Genomic DNA, 13,205 nt, shown 5'->3' with positions numbered 1-13,205 from the left:
CTGAGAGCTTACAACAAATATAATAAATCTCAGCAGGAATAAAATTGAAAAAAAATCTTAAGTACTTTACAAATAAACTTGTGAAAATCAATGGTGACTAGCAGACAAATTCCGTGATGGTCCCTACTTGTATTGCTAACTTCATTCCAAAGTCAATGAGAAGGTTTAAAGTTTTTTTTAAAGTTTATTTATTAGTCATAATTAAGGCTTACATTAACACTGCAATGAAATTACAGTGAAATTCCCCTAGTCACCACAGTCCGGCACCTGGTTGGGTCAATGCACCTAACAAAGCACGTCTTTTAGAATGTGGGAAGAAACTGGAGCACCCAGAGGAAACCCACGCAGACATGGAGAGAACATGCAAATTCCACATAGGCAGTGACCCGGGTCACTGACACTGTGAAGCAGCAGTGCTAACCACTGTGCTACTGTGTCACCCATTGCTAGCCTGATAGCATAGTGCAAATCAAATGTTTGCATCTATGACTGTAATATGTTGTATTTCTGTTTGGTGCAAGAAGGATGCAGGACAAGAAAAAAATTGCACAGAAAGTAATCCTGGATTGTTTTGTGCATCTTTTAATGGGCATTTCAAGATTGTTGTTGGCAGCAGCCTTGGAGGTCTTGGGCACGATCTGGAAATAAGTCATAAGTGTAGAACAAAAATGATTTTCAAAAATTTAAACAGCTTGTCATTGTGAAATCTTATTTTGTCACAGTTGAGCTATACAAAGTAGAGAGGCCCCAAATCATTGCTAGGTGCTGTTACTTGATCTCAGCCATGCTTTGTAATCGGAGTGCTGCAATTAGTCTCAGTACTTATGGGTTAGGAAGGTCTTGGATTTTGACTCCTGATCGGTATACAGCAATCTCAGCTGAAAGGTGCACTAGTATGATTATAGTGTTGAGCTTAACTATGCTGCCCCTGCGATTGACTCACATTGACTGCCAAGTTTCACAGGCATAATGATCACCTGTGTGAAGTATTCGAGTGTGATTGGGACCTACATAGCACAGGAAGGAGTCGATGTTTTCCAGAGAGGAGGTGAAAGGAGAGCTGAAACTCTGCAGAGAAATAAAAAAAAAGAAAAATTCAATGGAATCATTCTTATTCTTTTCATATTCAAAGAACCACAACTTTGTTGCATATTTTTTGCCTAAACTCATGGAACATTTAATTATAGAAATCTCACTCATATAGTCTGGCACTTTGATCACAAGGTTTCAATTGTGAAAGTGAGAGGTTTTTAAAATAACCTAAAGAAAAATGTTATGTCATTTCATTGTTTCAACAGAAAGACATTGGCTGCGATTTTCTGGGTCCATTATGGCTGCTAAGTCTCACACAAGGACCATTTTGGAATTTGTGGTGGCAAAATATCACTTTGAGATCTCCCAATGTAATCAGATTCATGCCCAGCAATGGTGGCAATCTGATTACCATCAATTTGAATACATTTAAATATTCTTAAATGGTATAATGCCCTTGCCTTTGGAGTCACTTGATGTCCCCCCCTCCCCCTCACGATGTAACATCCAAAAAGAAAACCAATCTTGATGACCATACTGAGATGTGGAGAGGCACCCTGGCAGGCACTCTAGTGAACCCCACAGAGTGGTGGTTATGGTGGTGGTTGGGTGGGGATTGCACTTGCATTGCGATGGGGAATGGGACAGGTACTGCTGCCTCAATGCTGGTGATGATTGGGGGGTGGGGAGGCATTGGGTCACCTGATGCCTGCATGGTGTGAAGGTGACCCAAACATCGAGTATGGGAAGGGGGGGGGGTGGGAGATTGCCCCTTTATGTTCGAGGGTTGGGGATGTTCCCCATGTCTTCTAGGGGTATCGATGGTGCCGGGGAAGAGTGGAGCCTTCGCTTCGAGATTTGGGGCACCGATTGTGGAGCTGGGCTTGCCAGAATGATGGTGCGAAACGTGTCCCCTCCCCGTGGTTTTTCTTTTGACCAAGTGTCTGAAGATCTGGAGCGAAAATCTGCCTGTGTAGCTGGGGAGAAACAGGCCGGTTTTCATTTGAAATCCAAGATATTTGCCAATTTTGTCAAAGGACAAATCTGCCCCTCGTCAATTTTACAAATTCAAGTGTGAGGCTAAGAGCTCTGATGAGGCGAGCATGGGGCTGGAAGCAGTATTTCCCAATGACGTGTGCTGCTGCAGCACAAGGAGGGGTGCCAATTCAGCTGTAATACATTTGAGTTTGATTGGGTTATTTCACCAGGTCGAATTAGATGAGCTCTGTACCTATTAAGCAGATGAAGTCGAGCTGTATCAGATCATGTACAATTGACAATTACTGGGTCATTTGTATATGTTGGGGACAGGCTTATTTGTGGTTGGGCTTTTCTAGCTGATTGGGTGGACCAGTTACCAGGGCAACCAGGCATGAGAGGAAGCTGGTCACGTGCCTCGCAGCGGCCTGGTTGGATCTGGAGTGAATTTGAGACGGGCATCGCAGCGACAGCGGTGTTTTATTTTCTCAAGTTTCATCATTATGTATTTTAAAAACATTTTTTCTTCCTCGACTGTTTACCTGGTGGCTCCCAGATAGCGATGTGTTTCACTCCCCTACTCCCAGCTGTATCATTTTTATTTTTTAAAACATTTTTTCTTCCTCGACTGTTCACCTGGTGGCTGCGTTTTTTTGAGGCGGGCCTCCCAAAAAGCGATGTGTGTTGTGTTTCACGAGCTATTTATTAATTATAAACATCAATTTTTCTTCCTCGACTGTTTACCGGTGACTTTATTCTCTCGCTCTCTGCGTTTATGCGGTTAACGATAATTTTGGGGGGGGGGGAAAGAAGTCTGAATGAAACATCTCTCCCGGTCTGTCGCTCACCCGCGCTGCCGGGCGTCTGAACCTGGAGCCGAGAACCGTTTTGTTTTTTTGAATTTATTTGGGGGGGGGGGGGGGGGGGGGAAGAGAAGAGAGCCAGAGTGGCGATCACATGATACGTTGGCGCTCGAGTTATAGGTGGGAGCAGTTGCCGGGCCAACGGGGGGAGGAGGCGGGACGGTTGGGCGCGCAGAAAGGGGCTGGAGAGGGGAGGAGGGAGGCTGGGTGGATGTTTGGCTGTGATCACATGTCAGCCAGACAAGGGTCAGGGGTCGCGTTTTCCTCAGCGCGATTAGCCTTCTCAGTTAGAACAAAATGGCTGCTGCAGCAGCACCGTTACCGACAATTCACTGACGGCGAGAGCGGAGAGAAAGTAGCTCAACTTTTCCCTTCCCTTCCCCTCCCCTCCCTCCCTCTTCCCAACAGCACCACCACTCTTAACGTTGTTTTTGTTTTGTTTCCCCCCTCCTTCCCTCGCTCTTGGATATTTTTTGCCCCTTCTATTTGCACTTTAAATTGATGAGGTTTGTAATTGTTGGCGGTGTGGTTGCTAAGGGTGTCTGTGTCTGTGTGTAGTGTGTGTGTGTGCGCGCTGTGCTGTCTGTTTAGGGGCTGCTGTTGGTTTGGAGGGAGGGAGGTGAGCGACGCTGCTGCTGGTGAACCCTTTACCCGTGTGTTTGTGTACAACCCGCCGCTGCTTCCCGTCGCCCATCCTGACCGCAGCTGTCAGCCGCTCTCTTGCGTGTTTTCAGAGTCTTGCCAAATTTATGGGTCTTTTAAAAAAAAGGCTTTTCTCTTCTTCCCCACCACCACCACCCCCCCTTCACCCCTGACCTTTCCAGAGAACCCGAGTTTAAAGCTGCCAAAGAGCCTCAGGAAGAAATTAAAAGGTAAGCCAGATGATTTGTGATTTTATGCCTTATTTTCCTTTATTTTTGTAAATAGTGGCGCAGGTTTTTATCTTGTAGGACAAGGCGGGTTTGAATATGTAGAGACGGATTGAATTGTAGAATTTTTTTTTCTATGTTGGAGCTGTCAGCGGCATGAAATGGCCAAATACTCTGTGCCCTGGTTTTTAGCCGAGCGGTCGGTGGAAGGCAACCTCCGGTTGGAGTTTAGCCTCTCTTCACGAAGCGGGACCTGAGGATCGTTCAGTCCGCGAGAGTAGGATTTGAAATCGACTGATGGAAAACGGAGCTTTTCGGTCTCCGTGCAATTTAGATCCAATGACAGCAGCACCGCAATGAGATGCGGTAACTTGTAAATTGACAAGCCACTACAAGATGGAATTAAAGTCTACAACATATTGCTGTACTTGTTTCACATTGAAATGCATTTTATTTCTCTCCCGTACAGAATGCAATTCACTGAAATGCCTGTACATTCCTAGTGGCTCACGAGTAATTGTATTTCTGTTTTTTATGCGTAGTCTTGAGCTTCAGTGTTGACTGGCTTGTGTTGTGCCAAAGCGCTGGCATTTTTGGAGCGCTGCCCACGTTTTCTCCCCTCTCCCTCTCCATGCAGTTCTACTGTACTTTATCATCCTGATGACTTCGGATGTGGAATTTGCCTTTGACAACAGCTGCCGTGTAGTGGCTTGTTCCAGCTATGAATTTTTTTATTATAAGCAAAATATGATTTAAAATATATGCGGAGGATTTCAATCTTTTGAGGATCAAAAGATTTTTACGTTTTTGAAACGTTTACTTATTTGCTTGTAATCTTTGGCGCATACAATTACAAATACAAAAAAAGTAGTAAGGTTAAAATATACATGGATAGGACTTGTCTGTTATGCACCAGAGCTGTTTAATATTGGTACAGAAACAAGTTGTATATGTTTGAATACTCATCTTTTGATTTTTTTTAATATCTTACGTAGAATAGATTATTAAAACTATATTTTTGTGATGTTTGCCGCAACTTGCATTCTGCAACAACGTGCAATTGGCACCAATCAATTTTAGAAACGTCATTGAGATTGCCCTATGTGTGAGAACTGTTCAGGAAATTCCTGTGACCCCTAATTTTTCATTGAGTTTGTATAATCCTTATTTTAAAAAATAAACTTTTGCTACATTTTATAAGTAACATTTAGACGTAATAATTGTATGTTTATAATTAAATGTTTTGTGTAATCACCTGCCAAAAATCCAAATAAGCTATTAGGATTTCCTGAAAACAAGTCACTTTCTTGCAATAATTTAGTAAACAGAGGTTTAAGGAAGTTATTGATTGCTGTACAGAAATTCAGTCAGTGTTTGGCACAAAAACAGTACATGGGCACAATCTTCAGAAAAAGCAGAGCAAACGTGTCACTTTTTTAATGAAATCTGAAGTTACTTTCTAGAAATTGATCCCCACTGACTTGAATGCAGTGTAAAACACTTCTTCTGTTCAGGGAGTTTGTGTGAATAGAAATTATATGTGCAATATTTTGGTGGATCAACGAGCAGTTTAGTTGGAATTCGGAATGTTCTGAAGTGATCTCTCAGGTTGTTTTATTGCAATATGCTTCAAAAACTCATGAATTATAGAAAGGAAGTTGGACCAGGACTCTGAATAATAATAATTATTATTATTATCGCCATCTTCAGGTGTAGGTTTGGGGATTGAACTTCGATAAAAAATTGTTTTCCAGTATTCGCCAATGGGGCAAAAGCAATTGAATGAGATGCAAACAGTAAATGGTGGCTATGCAACTGTAATCCAACAAGGAGTCCCTTCCTAAAGAGATGCAGAATGTGACAGACGCAGGATATCTGAAATATAAACGTGTTGGAAATAATGTGTGTGTGGTGGTGGTGGTGGGGAGAGAGAGAAAACCAGAGTTAACATTTTGGGTGAAAGTCCTTTTGTTAGAAAGTTCTGAAGAAAGGGAATTGACTTGAAATATTAATTGCTTCTCTCCACAGATGTAAAATACAAATTAAAATTATAGAGCAGCGTTTTAGATCATAGAACCCTACAGTGCAGAAAGAGGCCCCTTCAGCCCATTGTGTCTGCACCGATCACAATCCCACCCAGGCCCTACCCCAATATCCCTATGTATTATACCCACTAATCCCTCTAACCTACGCATCCCTGGACACTAAGGGGCAATCTCCTAGCATGGTCAATCAACCTAACCCGCACATCTTTGGACTGTGGGAGGAAACTGGAATACCTGGAGGAAACCCACGCAGACACGAGGAGAATGTGCAAACTCCACACAGACAGTGACCCAAGCTGGGAATTAAACCCAGGACCCTGAAGCTGTGAAGCAGCAGTGCTAACCACTGTGCTACCGTGCTGTTTTGAGTCTCAGATTCAAAACATTGGCTCTATTCTCTCCCCACAGATGCTGTCAGACCTGCTGAGCTTTTCCATCATTTTCTGTTTTTGTTTCAGATTCCAGCATCTGCTGTATTTTGTTTTAATTTAAAATTGTGTTTAATTAGGCCATACTTGTATTAAAAACCAAGCTCTGTGCCATGAAGGTAGCTAAAAGTATGATGATTTTAATGTGTTTGAATTTATTTTTAAAAGTAAATTACCTACCAAGAATCATTTTCTTTTTATAGTGACACCTTCGGTCTTAGCTGAATCCTTTTCTTTGAAGATAGAGATTTTGCAGTTGAGGACCTTCATGCAGCACATACTGTTTTTAACAGTTTCTATAGCGCAATGATCCCTGCATTTTGTTGATAAGTTGGGAGTTTAAAATATACCAGTACTTTAAGAATCTGTCCCATTTTGATATTCTGTACGTGGTAGTAAGTACATTGAAAATTTGTGTTTGGCATTCCCCCTTCTGTATTCCATTGACTGGATTAACTTTTAAACCTAGAATATAAGAAATAATAGCAGAAGGCCATTTGGCCCTTCAAACATGCTCATGAAGATGATGGCTAATCTGATTTTAGCCTCAGCCCCACTTTACTGCCTGTTCCTCGTAACACTGCAGTTCAAAAAAATGTCACCTGAATCTTTAATGTATTAAATTACTTGGTTTCCACAGCTCTATGGAGTATAGAATTCCAAAGATTAATGACCCTCGGAAGAAATTTTCCTCATCTGCCTTAACTAGGAGACTCCTCATTCTGAAACTCTGTCCCCTAGTTTTAAGTCCCCTACAAGGGGAAACATTGTCTCAGCGTCTACTTTATAAAGCCCTCTCGGAATCTTTTCTGTTTTACTAAGATCAACATTTATTCTCCCAGACCTCACTGAGAATAGACCCAACTTTCTCAACTTTTTCTCATATCTCCTTCATTCCTGAAATCAACATGGTGAACCTTTGCTGAACTGCCTCCAGTGCAAGTACATCTCTCCTGTGATCAAAATTGTATTGATGTCTGCTCCGATGATATTGTCCAAATCTGATTTGAATAGAAGTTAATTGAAAAGTTAATGGTAGAACATTGTCCATTATAGATATCAATTCTGAGCAGGAATATATGGATTAACTTGAAAATTAAATATAGTTCAATAAAGATAATAGTTTAAAATACTAGAATGGTTGAATACGAGTTCCAGAAGAAAAATATTTTACTTTTTTTGAATTAAAAATCTGTCAAACGTAAACCCTCTGCATTTGTTTGTGAATCACTAATATAAAATGTACAGTTTGAATAAAAATTGAAAATGGGTAAAATGTCATTGTATCTATAGGAATTCAGAGCAATATAAACAATCAATTTTAATAAAAACAGTGTGGCTCCATCAATGTGTTTGTGCCTTAATTGGTCTGATACAGAACATAAATGGAAGGTGAACTAGGTACTTGAGTTGGTAATAATTCAAACTTATGAATATCACCAATTAACCATTGCAGGGGTGATATTTTCTATTCAAAGTTTTTGAGATCTTCCCACTAGGAAATTCTCAACATTGTTTGGGAAGAGTGTTATGATGTTCTTTATTCCATAGATATGCAGAAAAGATGAAGATAAATTACTTTGAATTCAGGGAGGGACTATGCTGGAGCGAAATGCAAACAGAGTATGTAATTGGAAATTCAGTTCAAGTGGGAATTTGGTGTATGGGGCAAAGAGGTGCTTTTTTTTTACTTTTTCAGCCTCCAGTGGTTAGTAAGTCCTGCTTTTGTCTCCAAGCTAGCTGAGGCGACCAGTATTACTTTAAACGTGTAAACTATTAACCAAGTTTGGACAGAAATGGCAAGCCTAGTGATGTGCTGTGGCTACAGCATCTGGGTGTCTGTGGCATGCACCACAATGATGTGGAAATTCTGGTGTTGGATTGGGGTAAGCACAGTAAGAAGTCTCTCAATCCCAGGCACTAAATGTGCAGTAATGTCTGTGACTTAGACAACTTTGGCTTGGTGTTGATGAGCTAGAGTCTGAGCAGTGGAAATTGTGGGGTATCAGGAGGGTTACCTGGACATTTGTTCCAGGGGACAGTCACACCCTGTAAGTTAAGCAGAACTTTAGAGTTGGTCTATCATCAGAGACAGAAGGGTCTGACTGCAAGTGAGGCAGGTTTGGGCAACCAGCCTTTAAGAACATAAGAAATAGGAGCAGGAGTAGGCCATCTAGCCCTTCAAGCCTGCCCCGCCATTCAATAAGATCATGGCTGATCTGTCGTGGCTCAGTTCCACATTCCCGCCCTCTCCCCATAACCCTTAATCCCCTCGCTTATCAAAAACCCATCAACCCGCGTCTTAAAAATATTTAGCGAGGCAGCCTCCACCACTTCAACGGGCAGAGAATTCCAGAGATTCACCACCCTTTGAGTGAAGAAGTTCCTCCTCAACTCCGTTCTAAACCCCCCCCCCCCCCCCCCCTTATCTTGAGGCTGTGCCCTCTAGTCCTACTGTCCTTTCTGAGCGGGAAGAGTCTCTCCACCTCTATCCTATCCATCCCATTCATCATCTTATACGTCTCAATGAGATCTCCCCTCATTCTTCTAAACTCTAACGAGTACAAGCCTAGTTTATTCAGCCTCTCCTCATAGCTCAACCCCCTCAACTCTGGTATCAGCCTAGTAAACCTCCTCTGCACTCCCTCCAAGGCCAAAATATCCTTGCGTAATTGCGACAACCAAAACTGCACACAGTACCCCAGCTGCGGCCTCACCAATGCCCTATACAGCTGCAGCAAGACCTCCCTACTTTTATATTCAATCCCTCTCGCTATGAAGGCCAGCATCCCATTTGCCTTCCTGACCACCTGCAGGCTGGGTTTTTGCGACTCATGCACAAGGACCCCGAGGTCCCTCTGCACCGTCGCCTGCTGCAGTTTTTTTGCCACGTAAGTAATAGTCCTTCCTACCATTATTCCTACCAAAGTGGACCACCTCGCACTTGCCAACATTAAATTCCATTTGCCATTTCCTGGCCCATTCGCCCAGCCTATCTAGATCCTTCTGCAGAGTCTCCACACCCTCCGCACAATTTGCTGTTCCACCAATCTTAGTGTCATCAGCAAATTTCGACACCATACACTTGGTTCCCTCCTCCAGATCATCTGTATAAATGGTAAATAGCTGAGGCCCCAGCACTGACCCCTGGGGCACTCCACCAGTCACCAACCGCTAATCCGAATAGCACCCATTAACCCCCACTCTCTGCCTCCTATTTGACAACCAATCCTCTATCCACGCTAACACCCTACCCCCAACTCCATGCCCCCTTACCTTCTGAAATAACCTCTTGTGAGGTACCTTGTCAAATGCCTTCTGAAAATCAAGAAAGACCACATCCACCGGCTCTCCTCTATCCACCGCCCGAGACACATCCTCATAGAACTCCAATAAATTTGTCAGACACGACTTCCCCTTAACGAAACCGTGCTGCGTCTGCTCTATCAAGTAATTCCCCTCAAGATGCCTCGCTATTTCCTTCTTGATGACGGATTCTAACATTTTACCTACAACAGACATTAAACTAACCGGCCTATAATTCCCTGCCTTTTGCCTGCCACCCTTCTTTAGTGTAGGAAAACCTCAGCCCATCCCCTGACTTTGTCCAACAGGTAATAGGTGCTTGCTGTCTGTGTGGAGAAGGAGCAGGACTGCAAGTGGATGACTGGACTTGTCATGGGACCATGGTGAAGAACGTGCTTCAAATAGGAGAAGTGAAGAGAAATGTGGTTGTGATAGAAGATGGTGTAGTCAGGGAGAGAGATGCTGGTCTTTGCAGCCATGGCGGTGAGTTTTGAAGGTTGTGTTCTCTGCTCATCGCCAGGTTTAAGGACATCTCACAACTTTGAGGAGAACTTTGTGTAGGAAAGGGAAGATCCAGTTGTCATGGTCCACGTAGAAATCAATGACATAGTGATATTCTGCTAAGCGAATTTGGTGAGTTGGGTCCAAATTAGAAAGCAGACCACCAAAGCTAATCACCTCTACATTGTTACTGTAGCTACACACCTATTGGCATAGGGTCAAGAGATTAGAGAATCAAATGCAGAACTCAAGAGCATGGTGTGGGGGGAAAAAGGGGTTTTGATTCATGAGGCCAAGGCTTCACTACTTGGAAATAAGGTTTTTATTGGGATAGGCAGGTAATGAAAGCAGTTGCAGGACAGTAACCATTGGAGTACCACAGAGATCAGTGTTCGGACTGCAACTTTTCACAACATATATAGACGATTTGGAGGAAGGAACAGTGTACTGTGGTCAAATTTGTGGATGATACAAAGGTAGGAGGGAAGGCAAAGTGTAAGGATGATCTATTGTTTAGAGATATTTACAAGTTATGCGTGGGCAGAAAACTGGCAAATGGAATTCAATGTTGGGGAGAATGAGATTGTTCATTTTGGAAGAAACAAGTGGATTACTATTTAAATGGAAAGTGACTGCCAAGAGCTGCAACATAAAGGAAGTTTGGAGTCCTTGTTCATGAAACCCAGAAAGCTAGCATACAGGTGCAAAAGGTGATAGAAAAAGCAAATTGAATGCTGGTTTTATTTCAAGGGGCTGAAGTATTAAAACAGAGGTATTGCTGCAATTGCACATGGTACTACTAGTGAAACCACTTTAGAATATTGTGTACGGTTTTAGCTCCCTCATTTAAGATAAAAGGTGTATTATCATTGGAGACAGTACAACTCAGATTTACTAGGATGATCCTGGCACAGAGAGACTGCTACATGAGGAAAAAGTAAACAAGTTGTGTTTGTACTCCTTGAAGTTCAGAAGAATCAGAGGTGATATAATTGAAATGTATAAGGTTGGTACAGTGGTTAGCACTGCTGTCTCTCAGTGCCAGGGCCCAAGGTTTAATTCCGGCCTTGGCCTGTGAGACGTTTACCCGTGCTCACTGTGTCTGCGTGGGTTTCCTTTGGGTGTTCTACTTTCTTCCCACAGTCCAAAAATGTGTAGGTTAGGTGGATTAGCCATAATAAATGTGCAGGGTTACAGAGATAGGGCGGGGGGAGGATGGACCTGGGTATGAAACTCTTTTGGAGAATCAGTGCAGACCCTGTAGGGATTCTAAGCTTATAAGATTCTCAGGGATGAGGCAGGGTAAATGTTGGGGGGATGTTTCCACTTGTAGGAGAGTGAAGGACCAGAGGACGTAGTCGCAGAATAAGGGGTGCTCATTTAAGACAGATTTGAGGAAGAATTTATTCTGAGTGGTGAAACTTTGGAATTCTTTGCCCCGATGAGCAGTGGAGGCTGAGTCCTTGAAAATTCTTAAGACTGAGATCGATAAGTTTTTAATCAGTAGGGGAATTAAGAGTTACGGAGATGAGACAGGAAAATGGACTTAAGTGAGTGTTAGATCAAGCAATGATCTTATTAAATGGTGGAGAAGGCTCAAAGGGCTGAATTGCCTACGTCTGTTCCTATTTCTTATGATGGATGCGCTAATTCTGATTTTCCGAATTGCTTGGATTCGAAAATGATCCCATTAGATTGGAAGTTGTCAAATGTTACACCACTTTCAAAAAAGAGGAACAGCTAGTCTAACATCAATTATTGGAGAAATACTGGAATCTATTAGTAAGGAAGTTCCATGTGTTCAGAATGCTAATTTTTCTGTTGAGAATAATACTAGACAAAACTGTTTGTATCAGTTTGCTAGTAGAGTATTACTGAAAAATGAAGCTTTTCGTCTTGCACTCAAGGACAGACGTGAGAAAATATAATTTCAGAGGGAGCAACCATTTATCATGTATTAGGGAAAAAAAATGCTGATTAGTTGACAAGTGGATTCTGATTGAGGAGTTTCCATGGGGAATGCACCAGGGAACTTTGTCCCCCAAACATGTTTTTTTATTGGAAAAGGTGCAATAACTGGACATGGGCTTTCTGTTTTGGATGGAACAGAACTCCCTGCTTCTAGCACTGATAAGTAAACCACATTGTAAGCCAGACTGATGATCTTAAATAGGTTGAGCCAAAGCAAAGTCACATCAACAAGGCATTATGTCTGCTGCACAATTGAATAAAGTAGTGTATGAATTTCAGCTGTTTGTAACAGAGTACTGATTGTATTCAATCTGCCTGTACGTAGTGCCCAATATTAAATGTGATTCTGCAATTGAACAACAGTTATGAACATTGATTATACTAAGAATTACACTATCAACAAAGGTTACTCCACTGCAAGATTACCTGTTCACTTTCTAGATCTAGTTTGATATATATAGAGAATGCACAGTGGGATGCCAACTTTTACTGTTAGGTTACTCCATGTAAGACTTCCTCAGTTAGTGTTTATCTCACTTGCATGTAATTAAGTTGATTTTTATTTCTTTTATTAATCAATTTATTCATGGAATGTGGATATCACTGGCTAAGTGAGCATTTACTTCCCATCCTTAATTGCCCTTAGAGATGGTGGTGAACTGCCTTCTTGAAGCGCTGCAGCCTATGGAGTAGGTACATCCACAGTGCTATTAAGGAGGAGTTTTGACAGTGGTGAAGGAATAACTATAATTCCATGATGTGGAGGTGCCAGTGTTGGACTGGAGTGGGCAAGTAAAAAGTGAAGGAGTAATGCTCAAAGCTCGTGATTCCAAATAAATTTGTTGGACTTTAACCTGGTGTTGTGAGATTTCTTAATATAATTCCAAGTCAAGATGGTTTGTGGCTTGCTGGAGCGTGTCCAGGAGGTGATACTCCCATGTGTCTTCTGCCCTTGTGCTAATAGATAGTAGTTATCATGGGTTTGGAAGGTGTTGCCCAAGGAGGCTTGGTGAGTTCCTGCAGTGCGTCTTGTAGATGTTACAGTGTGCCTCTGTGGGTAGAGGAAATGAATGTTTGTGGATGGCATGTAAATCAAGCAGGCTGCTGTGTCCGTGATGGTGTTGAGCTCCTTGAATGTTGTTAAAGATGTATTCATCCAGGCAAGTGGAGAGTATTCCATCACACTCCTGACTTGTGCTTGATGGTAATGCC

The 13,205-nt window shown here is 42.3% G+C and overlaps 1 protein-coding gene across 9 annotated transcripts in view; it reads left to right on the top strand.

Annotated features, from left to right (window-relative positions):
* The first annotated feature begins 2,738 nt into the window (after positions 1 to 2,738).
* tnrc6c1 (trinucleotide repeat containing adaptor 6C1) overlaps positions 2,739 to 13,205 on the top strand; it is a 183,922-nt gene continuing 173,455 nt past the window's right edge. For 6 of the 9 annotated variants that reach the window (XM_080208905.1, XM_080208900.1, XM_080208898.1 and 3 more), the window contains exons 1-2: positions 3,117 to 3,379; positions 3,698 to 3,745. In XM_080208905.1, coding sequence (XP_080065031.1) covers positions 3,375 to 3,379; positions 3,698 to 3,745 — 53 coding nt within the window. In that variant the 5' untranslated portion in view covers positions 3,117 to 3,374. Of the gene's footprint in view, positions 2,757 to 3,115; positions 3,380 to 3,697; positions 3,746 to 13,205 lie in introns of those variants that run through there. The other 3 variants (XM_080208907.1, XM_080208904.1, XM_080208908.1) reach the window with 3 other exon arrangements.

Source organism: Carcharhinus amblyrhynchos, chromosome 21 (assembly GCF_965287045.1).
Source record: "Carcharhinus amblyrhynchos chromosome 21, sCarAmb.v2.hapA, whole genome shotgun sequence".
NCBI lineage: Eukaryota > Metazoa > Chordata > Chondrichthyes > Carcharhiniformes > Carcharhinidae > Carcharhinus > Carcharhinus amblyrhynchos.
The sequence above is the reverse complement of the archived record's forward strand: the minus strand, read 5'-3'. Positions and strand labels throughout refer to the sequence as shown.